Source organism: Phalacrocorax aristotelis, chromosome 1, assembly GCF_949628215.1.
Source record: "Phalacrocorax aristotelis chromosome 1, bGulAri2.1, whole genome shotgun sequence".
NCBI classification, from domain to species: domain Eukaryota; kingdom Metazoa; phylum Chordata; class Aves; order Suliformes; family Phalacrocoracidae; genus Phalacrocorax; species Phalacrocorax aristotelis.
In genome coordinates, this window is record NC_134276.1 from 66,996,077 (window position 1) to 67,019,398 (window position 23,322).

At 39.9% G+C, this 23,322-nt stretch overlaps 1 protein-coding gene across 9 annotated transcripts in view; it reads left to right on the forward strand.

Moving 5' to 3' along the window:
- Positions 1-23,322, forward strand: part of MCF2L (MCF.2 cell line derived transforming sequence like) — a 164,590-nt gene that overhangs the window by 86,758 nt on the left and 54,510 nt on the right. For all 9 annotated transcript variants that reach the window (XR_012660348.1, XM_075091214.1, XM_075091188.1 and 6 more), the window contains 2 exons: positions 8,615-8,698; positions 17,945-18,059. Coding sequence is in view for 8 of the 9 variants with exons in the window: in XM_075091214.1 (XP_074947315.1) it covers positions 8,615-8,698; positions 17,945-18,059 (199 nt within the window). In the remaining variant the exon portion in view is untranslated. The remainder of the gene's footprint in view (positions 1-8,614; positions 8,699-17,944; positions 18,060-23,322) is intronic.

Genomic DNA, 23,322 nt, shown 5'->3' on the forward strand with positions numbered 1-23,322 from the left:
CATGTGATGGGTTTCATCTTTTTAATGGTATTGGGCAGTAAGCCACAGTGCTTCAAGAGCTGCTTTGTTAACAACTCTTGTCATCTGGGTGGTAAGGTGGGGCAGCCAGTTTGGTTATGAACTCAGCAGCCTCTTCTTCGTAAGTCGTCTGTAGTCAGAGTCCCAGGAGCTGGGAAGTTTACAGCTGCATGTAAGTGTGTCTTAGCTGAAATCTAGTACCCGGCTTCATAGAAGCCGCTCAGCAAATGCTTAGCTCTTCCTTCTCTCTCACACCCGTGAAATGCTTCATATCCCCTTTAAGAATATTAGTTTGTAGACGTACAGTTCTGTGGAAAAATGTGCTTGTGTCAGAGTACCATAAAATACATTGTTTGTTAGAAGTGATTCTAGCCATCCTCTATATTGTTGGAATGACAAAAGTCAAGAAAGACATTTTACCAGGGCCTGCAGTGACAGGACAAGTCGTGCTGGTTTTAAAGTGAAAGAGGGTAGGTTTAGGTTGGATGTAAGAAAGAATTTTTTTTTTTTTTTTTTTTACAATGAGGGTGGCGAGGCACTGGAACAGGTTGCTCAGAGAAGTTGCAGATGTCCCATCCCTACAAGCGTTCAAGGTCAGGTTGGTTGGGGCTTTTAGCAACCTGATCTAGTGAAAGATGTTCCTGCCCATGGCAGGGGGGTTGGACTAGATCTTTGAAGGTCCCTTCTAACCCAAACGACTCTGTGACAACCTCACAATTTTTAGCACTGCAGCCTAACAGGGTGATTAACATAAAGTCCTGTTTCCAGTGTTTCAAGCAGTGCGCTGTGCAGGCTTGTACTGTACCTGTGTGTATTGGTAATCCTCCTCAAGTAAAGGAAATATAATTTCTCTCCAGAATAGTATGTACAATAAGCAATTAGATTTTGCCACTTCACTGTTTTTTATAAGTGATCTTAATTTTCAGATCAAGAGTAAAATCAAGCGTTGTTTAAAAACTTATCTTGCTTCCAAAATATCACACAAAAATGGCATTCTCTTTAGTAGAATTACCAAGTACTTGTGCAGCTGGTCCTGTGTGTGTGTTGATTTTTCAGTTAAAGCTTTGGGGCATGCTTTGAGATATGTATTTTTCGGCACAGGGAGGGTTGGAAGCAGATGGTTTCAGTGGCGAAGAATCTTTGGTTTGGTTGTGCGAAAGTCCACTTCAGCTTATGTGTTTAAGTTGTGTGATTGCACCATTAGTTTTTAACTCACACTGAAGATTGGTCCTATAATTTGCATGCAGTTTTTCTATTCAGAGTTGATCTTTCTATTTTCCGTATTTGTAAGACTTCCCCTTCTTTGCAAGGCTGTAGTATTTAGAAAGCAGAATTCTCATAATAATTTTCTCAGAGTATTAAATCTTATTAAATACAGTTGGCAAAATCTAACATTTTTGTTATTCTGTGGAGGCTTGCTTACTAAAGTATCAAGTGAGACGCATTTGGGTCACTTATCACTTGAGTGCTGGCTAAGGGAACATTCTCTGCTGCTTAGGCTGTATCTAATATTTCTCCATTAAAAAAATGCTTTTGGCAAAATCTGCTTATGAGTGACTAAGTACATCTAATACTTTAGAAGTATTTTCAAACTACACATTCAGCATGATTTGCAGTATTAAGGAGTTAAAGATGCTGCAGTTTTGGCAATATTTGTTAACCCTGGTTTGGGCCATGATTCCTAGCAGTCTGAAAGTATCCTGCAAGAACAGAAAAGGGTTTACCAGCAGGCACATGAGATTTCTTTGGCTTTCTTCAGGACATCCTGGAAACAGGATGAGAGGAATATTATTGTTGCAGTAGTGAGAGTATGCTGTACACACCAGGTGAATATTTGCTTTTAGATGGTAAGTCCATGTGAGGGTGTTGCTGCCCTAAGTCCTTGCAGCTGAGAAGTTGTTATGTTATAATATGTCTGTGTGGTATGATTCAAAGTTCTCCTTCCTTCTCAGTTTGGAAAAGGAGTAATTATCATTACTTGAAATAGCATGGAAAACATCTTTCTCTCACCAAAACAGATTAGGTGCGCTTAAAAACTTTTTGGAGCAAAAGCATGGCAAAACACACTAGATGCTATAACTGGTAACACTTTCAGATTTCTTGCAACCATTGCAACATCTTCCCCCCCCCTTTGTTTTTTTAATAGCTGCTAATATGATTTGTCTTGGTTTAGATTTTCTTCAAGTATAAAGAAATATTAGGTCCTATGTTGATCCCTAAATTGCCTTGCTAATTATTACATAGTTTTCTTCTAGTTACCAGTCAGCTAGTATTTGATTACTCTTGTAAGCTATACAAGGTTACACAAGATCACCAAACTTCATGCTGATCCCTGAGAAGCTGTGGGACTACGGAGTACGTGTGTCAAGAAAGTGTGACTGATGAAGCAGAAGAGGAAGATGATGTACTCACAGGATACTATGAGTGCTAAAAACTACATCTACTATACAGGGAAGTGAAAGGATTATATTTCCTCTGACACTTGTGCTTTGAAGTGATATTATTTAGGCAAACTAAGACCAAGAACTTCATTGCCTTTTGCAAAAGTGAAGGTGGAGGAAGGAAGAAAACAAAGGCAAATACATCCTTTGACATCATAGTAAGTGGACAAATCCAACAATTCTAGGGAGGAGTTTGAAAGAAACAGAAGTCCTGGTTGGCTGTCAAAGTATGCTTTTAAGCAGGTATTTCATAATCTGAGTCAAGGAAACGGGGACTGTTACACGTCTTTTCGTCTTATGCCAGCCCAGCAGTACTGCATTTGCTGTATACCTCAAAAGTTTGTTGTTTTTTTTTTTTAAAGAAGGATCAGTGATTAACCTCCATACATGAAACCAAACCGGCATTCTCGTAGTTTTGTAGATAGTCCTGTGCCAAAGCTCCAAGCTGTGATCTCAAAGAAGAAAAAGATGGACTATTTATTTTTTTTAAATTTAATTGTGATTACAGGAAGCAGGTGTAACATGGCTAAAGCAGGTGGTTCAGGAGGCATCTATATAATACAAAGTTATTTTTTTGTTTTCCCATTATTTCACACATGACAAGTTCCCATCCCTTGTATTTACAGGAATTGCAACATTTCGGGATTAATTTATGTCTCTTCTAAGTAGTTGTGGTGTTTTTCAGGTATGATTAAACAACCAGGGTTATCAAGTTTCATTTCAATGGAAGCATTTAAATATTATCAAAACTTACGGATTATGAAATGTGCTGCAGAAATATCATGGACTCTGTGAAAGATCTAAATGGTCAGGGCTTCTGATGCATGAGTCATTAAAAACACCACTCAAACAGTAAGTGCCTCTGTCCACGGTGCATGGGCTTACAATAGAAGGGAACATCACTCCTAAGGTTTTAGATTTTCTTTGGCAGTACCGCTTCCAAGTCTTGACTTGACTAGATCCTTACTTAACTTTGAAAATGTGTGGAATTCTAGCCTAGCCTATTGTAGCAATGGGCTACACAGATGTGCTGTTCTATGCATATTGTGGCAATAGGCTATGCAGTCCTAGAAAATGAACTGACACTAGAGGTGCTGCAGAAGGCAAGCTTGGATTCACTGAAAAGAAGTAGTATCTCAGCTTCAGCATGTCTTTTAAGCGACAGAGCTCTTGAAAGGAAATTGTCTTTTCTGGCTAGGAGACGAAATGGGAGATGTAGCCTGACTTTAGGCTGTTAAGCTTTTACAAGTAAAATTCTTACATACCTGTATCATTTAAAATATATTTTGCACATGCAGCGCCATACAAAGCTGTTTGGAGCACTAGGTTGCTTTATTTCTATTGTGCTAACAATTGGGATGGTGGTGGAGGTGAAGAATTCATATATGCTGCTTGCCTGGGGTATTTTAGCTCACCAGAAATGAATGAGTTGCGAGAGCACTGTTTCACCAGAGCGATAATTTCCTTCCTAACTATACTTCAGCAGAGAGTTGCCTTTTGCATGAAAATTCCAGAGGTTTAATCACTCGCTTTTCCTGGCCCCTTGTTTTGATTGCAGTATAGTAAAAAAAACAAAGTTAACTCTTCCTAAATATATTTCAAACCGGTGAGGGTTTAATACTTAGTTTATGAACACTCGCATGAATTCCTGTCATCAGCCTGGTGTGGCTACAAATAGCACATGGACCTGAAGAGCTCGGTCTGCAGCTGTTGTGCCTGAGCACCCTGAGCAGCAGAGCTTGCAGGCATCATCACTGTTCAGCAGCAATTTTTAAACTCCAGTTTTAAAGTTGGAGAGCTCTCTTGGCATCTGACTAGCTCATTAGTATCATGTGGCTTAGCGTGGAAGAGAACTATCTTCAACAGCTCTGCTGCTCTGGCCCTTCCTTCTTTGGGAGCTACACAAAGGAGTGGACTGTTTATGACGGTGGTTGGGGGGTGAAGATGAAGAGGGAAGAATGAGGAAATGAAAGGTTGGCCTTGGGGCTGAGAGGGATGAAGGGACTGCTTTGAAAGTCATTATCTTGCATTTATAATTACCAGATGGGAGGGTGCTTTAATGAAGAGATTTTTCACATGAAGACCCCCTTCATAAAAGGCATTCAACTCTTTGAGGGGTAGGCTGTTCCAGATGAGAAGCAAAACAAAACTCGTTTAGAAAAAGGCATTATTTCTTTAAGGCATGAATTTCATAGAGAAGTTGTAGACACAGTTTTGGGAAAATCTTGCTGACCCAACAAGAAAGAGGAGGAGGAAAAATGATTTGTAGTTTGCTCTGCGGTGTGCTACTGGGATCTGTGCTGAAAGGTGTCATTTTGTCCGTATGTGTACAAACAGGTTGGCTTTCAAGTTGGTATAAAGTAACGGCCATAGAATTTCATGCAGAACTACTCAGAGTGGTGTAATTCCAGCTGGCTCATTGGGAACTGGATTAAACCCATTACAAGAGGCTCATGAGTCGTGTCCAGAGGCTGCCTTCCGTGTAATGTAGGTACAGTCTTTTTCAGACTCCCTCCAGCGTTACCTTCTGTGAAGACGGTTTTACTTTGGCATATCAGGCAAACTCCGAACAATGATGAGTTTCAGTTTGATTGGAAAAGAAAGAGGAGCCTTTTACCAATAAATGAAAATCTTGACTTCAGTGACATCGATCGTTTTCCTCAGATCTTTTTCAGGGCTTACTGGCACCAGGTAATTCAAGCACAAGTTATCTTTGTGCCCTTGTGCTTAAATCTGTCATCCTGCTTCATTTGAAATGCAGTCAGGTGCCTTTGATGGGACAGGGTCAGGCCCTTCTAAGCAGTCTTCCTCCATCATAGAGACAGGACTATCAAAACAAGATTTAAAATTGAATTAAAAGATCATATATCTGCAAGATTGTGGTTCACATTTTTAAAGAGAAATGCTTTTTATAATGAGAACCACATATTTAACAGATTTCTTTGTTAGCAAGATGACACTTCTGTCCCTTCTTAACTCATAATTTAAACACTAGATAATGTGGTTTTTAAAAGACCCTCAAGTTGTTGGCTTAGGAAAAAAAAAATCGTTGTGCATTCCCAGCTGTTGTGTATGTTATTTTAAAAAAGTAATAACTTTACAGAACCTAATTTTACTGTTCTGTGCACATAATTTTACTGTTAGCACCCACTATACCAATGCATTATAAATCCCAGGGGCTTTATTTTAAGCCGGCTACTCTGGAATAAATGAGCTTTTCAGGAAAGACTGGATATTCTAGCATGCTTTGGTGTGAGCATCTCTCTTCAGCCATGAATTTTAGATAGAGTAAAACAGACAAAATCTTAGGTCTCTGTTTTGAAAACACTATGTAAAGCAGTGAGGGTAGAACAGGGAAAATAATGGGCTGTGTAAATCTTAATCTATGTAAGTGGGAGTAGAGTTCGAGCCTATAAAAATTCCTTAGTAAACAGTGAACAGATTTCCAGTAATTCTGTATTTTAATGTGCACTTAATTAGCTTTACTAAAATGGAAATTGTCCCTAAAGACTGTAGCGGGTGGCAGGTTCTCTATTTAAAGAATATTTCCAAGAAATTATTTTCTCCGAAGTCCGTGAGTGTAAGGAGTGTGTGCCCTCACAGCCTGTTTCACGTGTGCCTTTTGTTACCTCTTAAGGAAATAGCATATTCAAGTAACAATGGAAAAACTTAGTATAATCAGATCCAATCCCAGAAAAACTGTGACGAGCTCTCTTTTCGAAAGGGACGATAAATATAAAGGAAATTATGAAGAGCAGTGTGTTTTTCCAATTGCATCTTCTGTGAAAGGAGATGTTATTGGAGGGGGATTTCTGGCTAAATCTGAGCACTGATACTGGGTTCAGGTTTGTCCTGTCAGGCTGCTCGATGCAAACTGCTCAGCAGTTGCATTTTCCTCGCATTGTTTTGTACTGCTACTTATCTCAGTTTTTTCAAATTATGAAAAATCAGCTCTAATCTTAACACGTAGCCTGCTTCCTGAAGAGTGTCGTGAAACCAGATCAGCAAGATGAGAAGGGTTTTGGTGTCTTGGTGGAAGAGAGCACAGCAGGAAGGGCTCGTGGAGGTTTTTAATCTGTGAACAGGCACTGTGTGCTGTTCCTGCAGTTGCAAACACACTGGCTCTTAAATTTGAGTTAAAACTGAGTCTAAAACCAGGAGGAGGAGGGAAATACTGTCTTTTCGGTGAAATGGTATTTGACTGCAATGTTGTGGGCTGCCCTGTGCTGATCGCAAAAGCTGCTGTTCGTATCAGAGAGAACACTGGGGCAGTCAAATCCAGACATGCCTCTCTACCTGACGCAAGTCAGGACTGCAGTGGGACTGATCACACAGATACATGAGGAAATAGTGATCGTCACGTGTCTGGGAAACATAGAGTTTCCCTGACTTAACAACATCTTGCCTGCTTGAATGGTGTATGTCATGTATTTACTTAGATATGCAAAACACGCTTATTTTATTACATGCTTACGCTGCAATAATGAAAATTTATTCCTGCCTGTGACTGTAGGCAGGATGGCATATGACAAAGTGATTACATTGTTTTCCCTTTTCCCATCTCCCACTAAAAAATTAGGCGTTGATCTTGTAATAGGTTATATTCAGGTAAATGGGTATGTGTACAGGCATTGGTTTGCGGAATTGGGGTGGTTAGTTTCTTAAACACTGCTGCAGGAGGGCTCCTTTTATTAAAAAGCACTGACAGCAAAAATAAAATCTAAAAACCTTTTTTTCTTGGGTGGGGTCCCCTCTTCTGGAAATGACTGGGCCATCTGAGACTGGACTTCTGAAAGACCTGCGTTCAGTTGTCTCTTAAAAACATTAAGATGATGGCATAACTGATGGTCTGGGTGAAATATGACTTAACAGTTAAACGTATCCGTTTATGGATTTGACAGCATGGTATGCAGAGGTCTTCTGACCAAGCAGCAGTTCACCAGATGCAGAAAAACAGCTCTGATGAGTGTGTGACCTTGAAAGTGGTCATGGGTCTTCCTCTGCCAGACTGGCCAAAAGAGAACAGAGAAGTTCTGTTTCCCCAGTATAAGTTGTTGCTTATCTGGAAGAAGTAACTGAAAGTGGGGGTTTTTCCTGTTCTTGGATAATTGTAGTTCTCAGAATTTCACACACATGAGAATCACTTATAAAAGTGAGCACCTCTCTCCTCAAGATCTGGCATTTGAAAGAACTCAGTAATAGCAAGTCCCTTCCTTGAGGGGCCAGAGCTCTGCTCCTGTTTTCATCAGCTTGTACTTCAAGGCAGGTGACATCCTTACATCACTTTTAGGTTTTTTCTTACTTTTCCTGTGCATGTTCACGGTTCTGAGTGTCAGATTTGAGTCTATCTTAATGGCATTTCAGTGTACATTAAACACAAAACTTCTTTATACAATGTCAGATTAAAAGAAATGTTCAAAACCAAATAATGAAAATACTAAGTTATCCCTTCACTGCTTTTCAGTGAGGCTAAAAATGTAGAATAATCGATTTTTAGAAATTGCAAAAGAGTAAACCTTTTTGTTGCCTTGTTTAAAAAAAAAAATCATATTTTAATGAACGAGGAACCTCTCATGCAGTCTTTTTCGTGCTCAGTGAAACTCAGGAAAGCAGTATGTTTGTCATTAAACTAAAGTGGAAGGGATGAGATTAAGCAATGCTTCTCATAGTTGAGGTACAAATGTGTGTGTTCAATTTGAGGATGTCTTTTCATGCCTGTTCTATCTACCTTATTGAATGCTGTTGCCTTGGGGTATTTGAACACTAGACAACAGACTAGAGGGATCATACGCTTCTCTTTTTGTGTGAGTTGAGAAGGTTTTTATTAAAAAATTGAATTTGACGTGTAAAAAAACCCCACTGTTCAACATAATACCTGAGGAATATTATTAGCTCTGCAGTGTCTGGTTCAGTGACATCCCAGACTGTTTCCAAGTGTCAGCAAATCCACATTGCTTTACTCTTTTATCAATAAGATGTTCAAAGAAAAGTTTGTCCTTTGCAGACACTTGAAAGACTCCAAACATTTTCACATATTTTTTAAAACTTGGATAGTTTTCCAGGTGTTCGTGTTCTACGGATGATTTTTCTTTGTGTGTCTGCTATGAAATTTTACAGAAAATGACTTTGCAATGCAAATTTTTTTTCCTCCACAGATGAAATCATGCATCAGGATATCATTCCCCTCTATGCTGCAGATATTCAGGACCAGTTAAAGAAACAATTTGCTTACCTGTCAGGTAAGACTATGGTGTTCCCTTCTATGGACACTGCTTAGGTGTATGGTTGGGCCTGTTGTGCTTTCATAGTTTTTGAGGTCTCGTATAGGAGAAATTCATATTCTATGAGCAACTCAAAATATGGACTACCAAGACTTGTTATTCAAGGATTTATGAAAAGCAGGGGTTGTTTATTTTTTTAAAGTATAATAGGAATTTTATATTACAGTTCATTTTTCAGTGTCCAGGATAATGGGATGGAATTGAGGGTAGGATAAAAGAATAAATGGAGGAAGATAAATCTGGAAGTGTTGATGAGCCTGGTACAGGAACATAGTCTCCTGTAGCCAGTGCTAAAGGAGCTATGCATGCTTACCATGAGCTCCCCAGTGCTTGGAGCTGAGAACAGGGCTCAGACACTGACCTAGAGCTCTCTGAGCTAGCTGAGCCCTCAGTGAGAGTTGGAGAGCGCAGTGTGGATGTGCTGGTGGTTGCTGTGGTCTTGCAGTCCTTGGCCCACAGGCTACGCTGCTGCTGGCTCTGCTGTCAGGTTCAATACTGAAGCCCAAGCTGACACCTTGGACTTGACCAAAGTAGTGTCCAAGCGAGCACCATAGTACCATGTTTCCCGCACAGCCTCAGTACAAGGTGTCAGGCATGTGTAGCACCAAGTTCTGATGGGGTTTTCAGCTTGGAATCACCACCTGCCTTTTGCAAAGGAACCTGCTTTTAGGTGTGAAGTCATCTCTAAAGGCAGCATAGCCATGTTCACACAGCACAGAGTGTCTTTGATGCCCCTGGTTTACCTGTGCCATGTAGGCGATGGGGGCCTGTGTTCATGTGCTGTGCAGGTGTCGGTTGCTGGGCTTGGTCCATCTTAATGCTGGAACCATGGCTGGCTGCTAATGGGTAAAGGGAGGTGGTGCCTTTACTCACTGATCAGGCTGTGGGCAGGTGTCTGTCTAATAAACTTCTGAGTTTGTTTTCCTGCCCTTTTGCCTGTAAAGCTCTTGTAGGTGTTCAGCAGCAAACTTGGTGGAGTTACTGCCCTGTTGTACCCTCCCTCCAATAACTAGAGAGAGAGAATCAGTGGCTTTGCAGAGCTTCCCTGCCTCCTTCAGCAGAAAGGAGCTTTACCTCTCTAGGCTGAAGTTAGGCTTTATGACTGCTCCCTTTTCCTTTGAATCCCTCCCTGCATCAGATCAAGAGACGGGGGGAATGAAGCAATGCACTGCTTTGCTTGGCAATAGTTCACTGAATCTTGTATTTATAAGTTACTATTAATTAGGATTTATTCCTGCCACACAAGCTAAACTAAGTGTGGGTCTGCAGTAGTGACTGTGTTTTCTGTGGGATGGTGGTAGCACTTGGAAATAAGATTATTTTGTTTATGAAGCTGGCTGTTCATGCTCCATTTGAGATGACGGTGTTTAAGCTACAGTTCTTTTCTGGCAGTTTATTTTTTCCGACTTTCCAAGCTCTTCCTTCTTATCCAGGGGCAGGAAATGGCTCGTAATAGTGTTATGCAAGAATCAGCCTATCTAGGGAACTGTAAGTAGGGTTTACATTTTGCCCCTCTGAAGTGAGGGGGAAAAAACCTGATGGCTACAGTAGATGAATAAAATCTCATTGAGCCCAACTGGAGATTGTTCACATTTTAAGATTGTTGAGTTTGCACAGCCACGAGCATCTTCAGCACTTATTACATCCGCTGTGCAGTGGAGCTTAGTAAGAGCAGCCATTCCTCGTTATATTTTCTTCTATTTATTCTCTCTCATGTCTATTCGAAGTCTGTTTTGTTTGCCTGAAGTAGGAGGACAGCTGCATTACTGTGGACTGTGACTGTTTTCTCTGTTGTATTTTATTATTCTTGGGCAATTTGACTGTTAGGTATTTTCATTTCACTTTGGACTTCTTTTATCCTAATATTCTCCTGCAGGACACTAATGGCTAATTTTCTGTGCTGTGCCAAATAGTGGTGTTCTGGGTTCTGTGAATAAAGGAACAGAGCTAATATTTTGATACTTGATTTATATACAATTTGTTCTTGCAGTTGTGCTTATGAGTGGCTTAACTGGAATACCACTTAAGACGTTCACGGCGGGGGGTGTGTGAAGGGGACTTTCTAGCTTATTACTAAGTTGCATTAGAAATAGAATCTAATGACATGGCATAAAACTCATGAAAATCAAAGTCCATAGGTTACAGATACTTTTGGTAGATAGCGTCTTTGCAGGTATGGTGAATTGCATAATGTCTTAGATGCATTTCGGTTAGTTTTTGGGTTTTTAACAGCAATGTAAGATATAGATATACTTGAGAATCATTTTAGTTTCTCTAATAGGATGTATCTAGGTCTCGTGGGACGCTTGCTTGAATAGTGAATGAAACCTGGTCTGCTTCTGTGGCTAAATGCTGTAGCTCTTCCTGAACTACTTTCTGTGTTTTGGTCTAAATTGGGGTCACTTCTTTCACTTGGTCTCTTTTCCTCCGCAGGTACAAAGTAATTTGTGTGTATCATTCTGCTAGATTATAATGGAAATGCTACAGGGGCATTCAAATTAGGCTTGAAATGAACCAAAATAAAGCAAAACCTTACATAATGCTTCACATTTTCAATAAATATAGCAAAGTGAAATGAGATCAAGGTGCTAGCTACTCCTACAGATGCTGGAGGCTCTAGGTCTTGCTCAGCAGTGAGCATGCGGTCGTGTTCAGCTTAAATCTAATGGAGGGACAAGCTGTGGATGAGGTTTTTAATCAATCAGTCACATAACAAGTTTATAAGTCCTGAAGTTAATATTTTACCTCAGGCCCAGGTGTTTACTTTTTCCCTTGGAGCTGTGGAACAAGGTCCTTATCTTTGCAAGAATTGTCTGTACTCATTTAATATAGCCTAGCAACAACAAAAAATTGTCTCTACATGGTTCACTGTTTCACCTGTCTTCCTTTAGTTAGTATTTATGCAACCACTTTTCTGCATTGCAAAGGGTCTTCCGCCCTCGTCCCCTGCTTCATTTTTTAATTTTTTATTCTTACAAAGGACATTAGAAAGTCTGTTTAAAAGTGTCTGGAAAGTGTATTCCTTAGTCTTTAATTCACTTTTTTTTTAAAAGTATTTTTTTTCCCCTTGATTGGAAAGTTGCTGTGTGACTTTCATACCCAACTTTGCAACTATCTACCATCGCTGTATGCAGATATGTTAAAATAAATGTAGATGAACAAGAGCATGCAGACAGGTGTGTATGTTTATACGCATCTTAAATCACACAGGTTATGTAATGTGCAAATGAGACTCTTGGCCACCACAAGCACTGAACCAATTATTTCAGCTCACTTTCCTTTGAATGCCTCTTTACGCATTGAAAAACTTCAAACAAAATATTTCCATTAATGTGAGTTCATGCTACTTGCATTTTTGCCTATCAATTCATAGTTGTTTTTCCTGCAGTTGAAAAAGTATTAGTGCTAGCTTTCGAAATGCTTACATCTTTGGCCTTTAAAATTATCATTCTAAATAATAAGCTCCTTGGTCTCTGTAACTATTGCCTTGGCTGTGCTCTTGCTCTCCTCTGTGGACATGACCTGAAAATACCTCTCTGCTTAAACTGTTCCCTTTGAAGTATCCACAGGTGCCGAGTCTATAAAATTGTGTTTGAGAACTTCTGAGTGGATTCCATACCACATACATTGCATCAGTTATTTAAAAATATCAACTTGATTTTTGTTGTGATATAACACGTTCAAAATGTATGTTGTATATTGACAGTGGAAGAGGTATTACTTAGCTGTTTGTGTCTTGCACAGGTGTAGGCTTAGCTGCTGTTTTATATTCACTGTGCTAAACCCACTGTAGAGGGTTTCAGTTGATTGTTTTGTTTTTAAAAAGTAGTCAAGAGAAAGGGAAAAAATGAATCCTTGGCTGAGACATTTCCAGTTCAAACAGACTCAGGTACAAACTTAGTTATTCTGATTAGATTAGTTATTATGATTTCTAAGCCGGTATATTTGCTGCTGATCAGCCTGGGCAAAACACAGCTTGTGAAGTTATACAAGTAAAACTTCTCTCTCATTTTAAGGAAAGAATATTTTAATAAATTCCTCTTGATTCTGTTTTTCTTTGCAAAGGATATGCAATGAAGCTTTTATCTACTACCTCATTGAAGTCTACACGTAATTTCAAATACTCCAAGTACTTCAGTTAAGCATATCATGCAAGTAGAAAGGAGAAATTCTTTGTCAGAAACATACAAACATAATAGCTGAATCGCCATAACAACAAATCAAAATCTGTAGTAAGCCTTTCTCTCCTTCACACAAGGACCTCACTTTTGACATGACTGCAAACAAGATTACTTTTATTTAAGCTAGGTCCTTTGAACCAGAGTAGTAGATCTGAGCCATTTAACGATGATGCTCTTGAACCTTATGTGTACATACTGATCAACACAGAGGTCATATCTTCTTCTTATAGTCTGAATACCATTTCCTGTGCATTATAGATTCAGGCCATAAGACCTACCTCTGCTCCATCATCATTTAATTCTGTCCAACTACCTTGCTCCTTTTTGTGGGTTTGGGCAGACTGCTTTTGAGAGTACCTTTTGTTAAGCAAACAGGAGCAGAATAACAAGGGAAACTTTACCAAATAATCTCCCGTCCTTTTTTCCTGGAAGTCTGAGCAATCTCCTTTGTTGGTCCACATTTTTGCTGGCTGTACCAAAACACCTAGTGTGTCTTTCATAGGGTTATGGGTAATTACACTTTTCTCTATGTCTGTGTGCAGGCACACATGCGTGTGTGTGTTTAGCAGCTACAAAATTAATAGTTTTCCCTGTCAATGCCATTTTAAATTGAAAAGAATACTAATTATTTCTCATTTTTAGATATCAGGTTACCAGTATGCCTCTTGATTAAAATTTGTGTTAAACAGTGTTGCAGTTTCCTTGGCTTGGTGCTTCTCTATCACCCTACCTGCTTAAAAAAGAAAAAATAAATAAACGAGGGTTGGGGGGCACACCACAAAGAACCCAAAAGAGATTGCAACTGTAATGGGAAGTTAGATGTAGCAAAATATAAAGAATAAATGCTAAATTGCCTAAACTTAAGGTAAACTTTGCCAGTCCCATCTCACAGTAGCACAGCTAGTTTGCAGGGATCATTTTTCTACTCCTTTCATACATGAGACCATGATGCTCTGGGTCCACATAATTTAAACGGTTAGTGCTATATTCTAAATAATTGTATACAAAAGTTAGGAACACAAAGTGCTATTCCCTAAGCACAGTTAAGTCATTTTGCTACCTAACCTGTGTAGCTAATGCAATTCAACATGTTTTTAAAATGCTTATTTCTCCAAAACGCAGGGCTGTCACTGTAGTAAAAACTGGCCTTAGAGCAAGGCATGTAGATCTATTTAGAAGAGCTCTACCTAACTGGACTTCTACTAGAAATGCAGAGGTTTATCCACTGAAAAATTTCCATTTTAGAGAGGTGATTTATGTTTTCTTTGGTACTACATCTGTTAAAGAAGTTTCAGTTGAATAGGCTGTCAAAACCAGTTATAAATGAGTTTAACGCAAAGTTTTCCTTTAAAGAGGCTCATGGAAGTAGGGTGGAAGCCGATTTACTTAATTGAAAGTGGTGTTGTATTTTATTGTTTTTTAATTGCTGGCATATGCTTCAGTGCTCTTTAGGTCTATGGTGTTTCCATTTTTAGGCTGAAAAGTAGTAATCCTCTCACTTGGAGAGTGTTCCTTACAGCTGCATGTTACGAGACAAGTCTCAAATAATTCTTGGGAATCATTTCAGGTAAAATGTGTGCAGACTGATTGCACCCGCTTAAGGACTGATGCATTCTCTTCTGCTCTTTGCAATAAGCAAAAACTAAGCCTGGCACTCAGGTGGCCTTTTTTAAATTTTTCAAAAAGAAATAATACTGAACGTTTTTAAACGTTTTCATAGAATCTCAGAATGGTTTGGGTTGGAAGGAACCTTTAAAGACCATCTAGTCCCAACTCCCCTGCTGTGGGTAAGAACATCTTTCACTAGATGAGGTTGCTCAAAGCCCCATCCAACCTTAGCTTTGCATGGTCACAAGAGTGTTTATAATTTTTAACTAAAATAAGGGGGTTTAATATCCTTTCAGAAACTTAGATAAAAAAATATTAAGATTAGACTAAGAAAATGCTCTCAAAGATACTTGGTTGTCTTAGGAACACATAAAATTATTACATTCTAATTGGATAGGTCAGTGCATCCCTGCACTAAGCCTAGAAATAGGGGAGTAGGCTTGTGTGTGCCATTGAGGACAAACTTGGCCAGCAAATAAGTTTAGGCTTTTCACTGCTGTGGCTGAAATTTCAGGACTGGGAGCTAGAAGGGAAGGAGAAAGAGATGATTTTCCAGTGGTTATGACTGAGGTAATTAGACTCAGTCACTCTACCAACAGACCTGAATTTACTGAAATAGTATAGTTAAATCACTACTTTTTTGGATGGTGATTAAAATTCCAGTTGCTTGTTTTAAAAATTACTCTTTGCAAATTGAATTGTTTTTGAGTTGTAGCACTCATAGAGTTCATCTAAGTTTTCATCTCCGTTTTTTGTAATTGGTTTTCTATAATTCTGAGATGCTGGAAAGTTATGCGAATTGGTTTTAATAAGGTGTTTTAAATTTTCGCCTTAAACCTCTGTTTCAAGAAGGATGAGAGAAGTAAAATTTTTCATTTTGTAATTTGAGTGCTTTCCCTCTCAGTTAAAAACAACAAAAAACCCCAAGCTAGCTTTCTAAACTTTCCCTTTTATCTCCTCCCCCTAAATTCTGTGGCTTGATTTATTTCTGGGCGAGGGGAAGAAAATCACATTTTACACAGCTAATTTAGGAATGAACTGTGTAATGCTGCTTTTGCAGAGGTGAAGTGAGAAAAAGTGCTTCCAAATAAAGGATTAAAAAAAAAATCGTTCCTTGCTGCATCAGATTCGCTATGAAATAAAGGACACTTTTTAAAGTGAACCCACCTACTGCTTTTGCTATTATTTAATACAAACACAATCTATATGTAGGGTTTTTACTTTTATATTTCCCATGCTCTTTTTGTAGCTTGCTGTGACACTCATTTGTAAGTAATGACTGCTTTGCTAGAGTGGCCTGTCTCTCATTGACAGCCATGTATTTAAAGTTGCAGTATAGACAGCAATTTCTATAGGTCTGCAATGTTAAAGCTGGAATTTTACAGAATTAATTATGTCTAGCACATCAGGTCACCCACCCCTAAACACTTTTCAGCAGCGGGGTCCTGCTAAGCAAAAGCAGTTGAGCAGCTTTTGCAGGTATGTTGTGTCCTTAAGTATCCCAGCAGCAAAATACTGGAGAAAAAGATAATCATTGTACAACTATCTTCTAGCAGCATGTGTCAGGACAGAGTCATCTCCACCCAAGATAACCATGGATGACAGTACTAGAAACTGAAAATTAATAGGCAGTGTCAAGGCAGGACGGCTGTATTTGCCCTTGACAATCGGTGGTGGTCTGGGAACTTCCTGGAGGTCATAGTCTGGGCTTCTGCTTTTAGGACGTGTCCTGCAAGCCTATTGTTCTTCTTTTGTTTCATATGTCCTATATATAGAAATTAAGTAGAACAAAGCAAGTAACCAACAGGGAAACAGCAAATAATGTATAATAGTACCTAAAAATAGATACTCCAGAGAGCAGAACACCTCGTGAGCAAGAGAAGTAATCATTATCGTGCTTGAAAAATGTTTTTAATGAGAGAGGAAAATGCTTTGGTCCTGAGAGTCTAGGTAGAACAAAAAATAATAGAATGAAAATTGGTCTTAACTTAGTTTGTGTTGTGAACATTTATATAACTAAAATTAACTCCCTTGACTTAATATTGCCGCATTTGGTTGTGTCGTAAAGGTTATGTTTGCAAGCTCGTGATATTTGCATAATAGTTGCATTTTATTGTTGTTTAAATGCACCCAGAGCACATTATTTTCTGATGTAGTCTGATTTGAGGAGCTACACAGTAGTAGCACCATATTGCCTGTAAGCTGGTAGATTGAAGTCAGATTCACCACAAATTAACATAAGGATGCTATCTGAGCTCTTCTAATTACACGTGGTTTTAGAGGGAAATGGTGTGGTTGCTTTTATCAAATGAATCTGAGCTCAAATATGTCTCTTCTTTTTCTGGTGAGGTTAGACATAAAGGCACTTGAAGTGGGTAATAGCACACTATCATTTTTACAAATCACGGCTGCCGTCATGATCTGACAGCTTTGTTGTCTCTATCCCAGCTAAAACCATGACAGTTGTTAATACAGTTTACAGCTGATTTCCACGCAATTGTCAGATTTCAGGGCTGGAAAAAAAATCCTTATTATTTTACCACAGTCATTTTGGTTATTTTTCTTCTCTTTTTGAACTGTCAAGCAAAGATAGCTTTCCAGCAATGTGTCCCTGCCAGCCCCCAACTGTTAAGTTCATTCAGTTGCTAGGGCTCAACAAGTCCTTTGTCCAGCCTATCTGTATGAAAATATATTTGCATAATACATGAAACATTAATGTTGCCTTTTAAAAAAAAATTATTTTATATAAAAATGCATGTGAGCACACTAAAGTGTTGCATTTGTGAATTCTACCTAGTGGTGCAAATGCCAGAAAAGACACAGATTGTATCTAGCTCATCAGCAGCTGTACTATAGTGTAGGTGTTAGGCTCTGCTTTACCATTTGTAGGTCATCTGAGAAGTTGAATGGGAAATCTCATTTGAAACACCTTCCTGCATATTTTTTTCCTAAATTTTCTGTTACTTCTAAAAGAAGCAGAGCAGCTAGCTGAATGGGGCTGGGCAGAGTGTTGTAGGAATGAGTTCATACTGGTAAGAAGGTTGAATTCAGTTCAGGATGGAGATTTGCCTACTTAATTCTGAATTAACTTTTTTTTTCAAAATCAGTTCATTTCTGTCTCCAAATTGGCTATATTTACATACAGTTGACATTTATCAAAAGATGCACTGCCATCTGGTGTCAAAACTGTGTTCACATGAGCAAAGACATTTGTTCAGAAAAAGTCTAATGTGGTGTTAACAAGTTCCTTCCTATAAAACTTCCTAAGCTCTGAAAAAGAGACTAGACTGTTAAGAATAAACTGTGTCCATGCTGATGAGCCCTGCCTCACAAAAAAACATAGTTTCATTACTGGGAAACTGCAGACTAGGTAAAGAGGCTTGCTAAACGCACCTGCTGCTTATCTCTTTTGTAGGTGGAAGAGGGGGAGATGGATGCCCTGTTATCACCTTTCCAGACTATCCAGCTTTCAGCGAGATCCCCGAGAAGGAGTTCCAGAACGTCCTGACCTACCTGACCAGCATCCCAAGGTGAGCACCTGTCTAGGAGAAAACACCCTTTTATCTGCTAAGTAATTTTTCACATTCAGTCACTTATGTGATGGTGTACAGGTCAGGCTTGGTATTTAATTAAAAAAAAGCAAAATGCAGTTTATAGTGCAATGTCAATAAGTGTTGATTAGTGACAGCTGCCTAATGTAGTTGTTAGATGAATTATATAGTGCTATTTATATTTCATCAGAAAATTACTTCCTGGTGTGTATGGATGCAGATCTGTGATGGACGTTGTCCTCTTGTTTCTTATCTTTTCTGTATCTTAGAGTGCAACGTTCTGTGTTTTAATTGAAAACATACATAATTTTGGCAGAACACGCTAATTCCTGGATGCTACTCAAGGTGTTACTCAGTGTGAGGGGAATACTCAATAGTTACGTACAGAGGTTTGTCCTAACCAGCTTGTTCTGTTTCCCTGGCTCAGCTGAATAATGTAGAGTCTTTGCAGCACTTCCAAAACTTTGAGGGTGCTAAGCAGGCCCAGCAATTAATCCTGGTTCTCTTAGAGGGCATGGTAGTGTTATCAATGGGCTGCTCAATAAAAATTGTAGTTTTGTTGAAGATCTGTTAGGGAATGAAAGTATGGGGTTCAAGACCCTGATGGGGGTGAGGAAGCCAAGTAGCAGAATAGGGTACAGGCCCTAGATTTCAAGAGAACAGACTTTGGGCTTATTCAGGGAACTGGTAGGTGGGATTCAATGGAAGGGAACTCTGAAGAGTAGATCTGCTGAGGAAAGCTGGCAAGTTTTTAAGGACATCATCCTCCAAGCACAGAAATGGTGCATCCGGAAAATGAATAGACATAACAGGAGGCTGACCTGGCTGAACGGGCAGCTTGTGACTGAACTGCAGTACAAAGACAGCATACAGGAAGTGAATCCTGGGACAGGAACATAGAAACGTTGCTGAAACACGTAGGGATGATTTCAGGGAAGTCAAAGCTTGGAGCTGAAGGAAAAGGAGCAAGGGACATCAAGGCCCTTCCATTAAAACTTCTGTTGTTTTAGCAGAACAGGATTAAACAAGATAAATGTAGACCTGTGCTGAATGGTCTGGGTAAAGTAGTAGCAGCCACCACAGATGAGGCTGAGTCACTTGAATTCTTTGCTTCAGTCTTCTCTGACAGTGTCTCTCAGGTCTATGTGTTTAGAGACAGTGTTCAAGGAGGAGGATGACTAGCAATGAGTGAGGATCAAGTCAAGGATCTCTTGAGAATTCTTTGCCCAAATATAGTCTTTGGGATAAGATGAACTACTTTGAGAGTGGTGAGGAGGCTGGCCAATGTCATAGTGAGGCTGCTCTCCTTAATCTTTGAAAGGGTTTTGAGATCAGAGATGGACCATGATGACTGGAGAAAGGCAAATATTGCATTCATCTTCAGAAAGGGCAAGAATAATGATCCGGAGCGCTACAGGCTGGTCAACCTCACTTTGGTCTGTGAGGCAGTTATGGATTGAGTTCTCCTAAAACACCTTACGGGCACAAGAAAGAAAGGTGAATGGAGGAGGAGAAAGAGAGGAGATGGGAGAGCCAACATATATTGAACAACAATAAATTGTGCTTGACCAATGTACTTCTGTGATGAAATTACTGGATGCATGAATGAGGGGAAGCTGTGCATGTCTTTTAGCCCACCTTGAGCAAGAGTTTTTAACAGTCTTCCCCTGCACCCATGTATCCACTTTGAGTTGTTATGTCTTGACAGATGGGTGGGTGAGAAACTGCTTGGATCATCAACCTCAAAGAATGGTGGTTAATGGCTCATGCTCTACCTTGGGACAGAGTTCCTCAGGGAACCATATATATCTGTGTTGCCTGACATCTTTGGCAAGGATCTGGAGGAGGAGGAGTGTACCCTCATCAAGTTTGTGGCTGAGAAACTGGTCAACCAGGCAATACACTTGACGGAAGGACTGCCGTTCAGAGGCACCTAGATGGGCGGGAGGAATGGGCTGACAGGAACCTAATGAAATTTAACAACAACAAATGCGAAGTCATGCAGTTGGGAGGGACTAACCCCCTGCAAGAGAGGGGGCTGGAAACTAACTGGCTGTGGGGCTGCTCTTCTGGAAAGGGCCTGGGGGCCCAGATGGGCAGCAGGCTGAATGTGAGCCAGCAAGATGCTCTGGCAGCAGTGAAGGCAGGCAACCCTGGGGTTCACCAGCAGGAGTATGGCCTGGAGTGGGTGACAGCAGGGGGTCCCCTGGCTGGCTCTTTCTAGACCCTGTCTGCAGTGTGGGCCCAGCTCTGAGCTACCATAGGGTGAAAGCCTAAAAACTGGAGTGAGTCCAGCAGGGCCCCCATAATGGTCAGGGTTGGATCTGATGTGCAGGGAGAGGCTACAGGAATGGGTCTTGCTCAGTTGGGGGAGGGAAAGCTGTGGGGCCCAACAGGCACCATTCCCACCAATGCGGGTGCACTGTGGAGGTGGCAATAGGCTGCTTGCAGAGGTAGGTGGTGGGGAGAAAGAGGCCTGGTGTGGGAATGGGAACAGAGAGATTCTGACCTGGACGTAAGGAAAAAAAATTGTTGCTGGGGAGGATAACGAAGCATTGAGAAAGGCTGCCAAGAGAGGCTATGGAGTCTCTGTCCCTGGAGGTTTTCAAGACCTGGCCATAGAAAGCCCTGGTCTGAATTTGGAATTGACCATGCTTTGAGCAGTAAGTTGGACTAGAAGCATCCTGAGATCCCTTCAAACCTGAATGATTTTATGAATCAAGAGATCTCTTTTATGTCCTTCTCAAATTGGGCTATATAGCTCTCCCAGATTAAAAATTCTTAGAAACACAGGTTGTGTAGCACTGATTAAATGTTGGTCTCAAGCTTTATTTCATGTTCTTTTCACTGACAGCATTCAGCACAGCTCAGCATGGATCACGCTCAATTCATGTTTGGAACAAATCATGGCTGATTTCCTTCATGCATGTGTGTGCTTTTGTTTACTGTACATGCATGACAAGAAACAGTGGTGTCGTTGTAAAAGGCTATGCTATTAATTATTTCATAGGACCTGTGAGGGAATACTGGCTATATGCAGCACAATACTGCAAGGTGCCCTCCTGGTTGTACTTGTTAACCCCTAGTTTATCAGGGAGAGGAGCTGTGAGGTGGACAGCCAGCTTCATTTTCTTGATCACTGTTTTGGTTTAACTGTGTGGTGCTAAGCCTCCCTTGATAGTATCTTTCTTGAATACTGTTATTACAAATAATTATGTACTAAACGCACATCTGCACCTCCTTTTGAAAGTCTTTGGTGGTGCTTCATGGTGGCCCATTGAACTTCTGCACAGAGTGGGGTTTATGTGAGAAATTATGATCAGAACAAAGAGCATCTGGGGCAGGGGGGAGGACAGAGCACGTCCCAGAGCATCAGTTTGGCAAGAGCATTTTTTTACTAATTAAAAGTCTGGGAGTAGATTTTCTGGAGGTTTTTCTCTTCATTTCTCCTACCCTCCAATAATTATTCTATGCGTATTGAGCCAGAATTGGCCATTCCTGAAGTCTGGCTGTCCCTGTAGGATGTTCGTGTTTCTTCTCTTTCTAAAGAATTGGAAATTAGTCACTGTTCTGTGTCAACAAAGAAGATAGCCCAGCTGGCTAGGTATGAAGAGTAAGGTATTACCTAAAATAGTTATATTCACAATAGTTATTAGGTTGATAACTTTTCAATTTCAAACTTGTAAAAATATTGCTACTGTTAAGATACTGATAAAATTGGGACTGTTTTGTGCCTGAGAATTGCTATAATCTCAAAGGGCTGAAGACATCCCTGACATCTTCACTAGCAGCGTTACAAGCTTACTGTGTAAAATTTTGTTTATGAGCTGTTGTGCAGGTTTATAGGAATAACAAACTGCAGAAATGCCACTAGCCGGATGTCAGCATACACCCCCTTATAAAGTATGTTTGCTAATGATAAATTATTGACTGCCTATACTCTAAAGATGGGCAGTATTGAACTGTGATATTTCTAGTGCTGTTAGAGGTGTCATAGATAGGATTTTTCCTGTTAACTTAGTTTTCAAGGGCTAAAATTTCAAAGGCTGTTTTGGATGCTTTGGAAACTGTTTTTGAGGGAATTGGATGCAGTTCATTATTTATTTAGTTTTAAAGTTTATTAAAGAGGTCTAAGGAATACTAAGGGCTAAGGAAGGATAAAAATGCAGCCCACAGCTTTTGTACATGGACTGATCTCCAGATTAGTGTCATTTAGCTTATGAAATATGCAACTCAGTTTTTCAGCTGTTCTGACTATGGGGAAACGGACTTTTTTTTGTGAAAATCCCTGTAAAGCACAGACATGTCTGGAGCCACAACAGCTCCTCAGAAAAATACTTGTGCTACTTGGCCGTGTACAAGATTCCTGATCACAGCAAGGGGTTGGCAGCAATAACTCAAAACTCATTGTCTGACTGCCTGTAGTCGCATGTTAAGGGAAATGATATTTCATGGGAAATGACAGTGAGGAGCTACTAAAAGCCTCATAAGAAAGGACCTTTCTGTGCTCTGCAGTAGAGTCCACCCAATAAAATACTTACTGGCATCGTAAACCTTAGCAGTGGTATCAGGTTTTCAAGATCTGTTCCCAAGTGAAAGAAGTAGGCTTGGTAATAAGACTAGCTTAGGACTTGGTTGAAAGAGGAAAAACTGAAAGCTCTTGACCTACCTTTTTTATTCCCTTTAATTTTATAGGTAAACATGACCTTGTCTCCTCTTATTACATTTTTGTTCTATACTATCTAAACACTGGGTTTCACAGATTTTTCTGCATAAAATTTCTAATCTTTTTCAAGTGAGCTTTAATCATGAATAGTTAAATGTCTTATGGGGCACCTCGCATTTAGGAATGAAACTATTACAACTTGCATGTTACCAACTTAAATGACCATGGAGTAGAACAGTACAAATAGCAGAGCTATCGGCACGTGTCTATATGTGGAAATGCCTGATGCACGGGGATGTTAAGAAAGGAGACAGCGGAAAAGGAATACCTTATCTTAATTTAAGATCCTTAGTTAACCCTGGTGCAACTCTGTATCACTAAGTGGAGAGATGAACCATCTTCTTCAAGTGGGTGGTGTTAATGTTGCAAGGTAGATTTGTGTTCCGTAGACAGCCGGATAAAATACAATGTCTAATGTGTGAGATTATTACATATCAAAGTATTCAGTACAGGGTTGTTGACATGGTGTGTGACAACAGTCATGTGCTATGTGTAGTTAAAGATCGTTGCTCTATC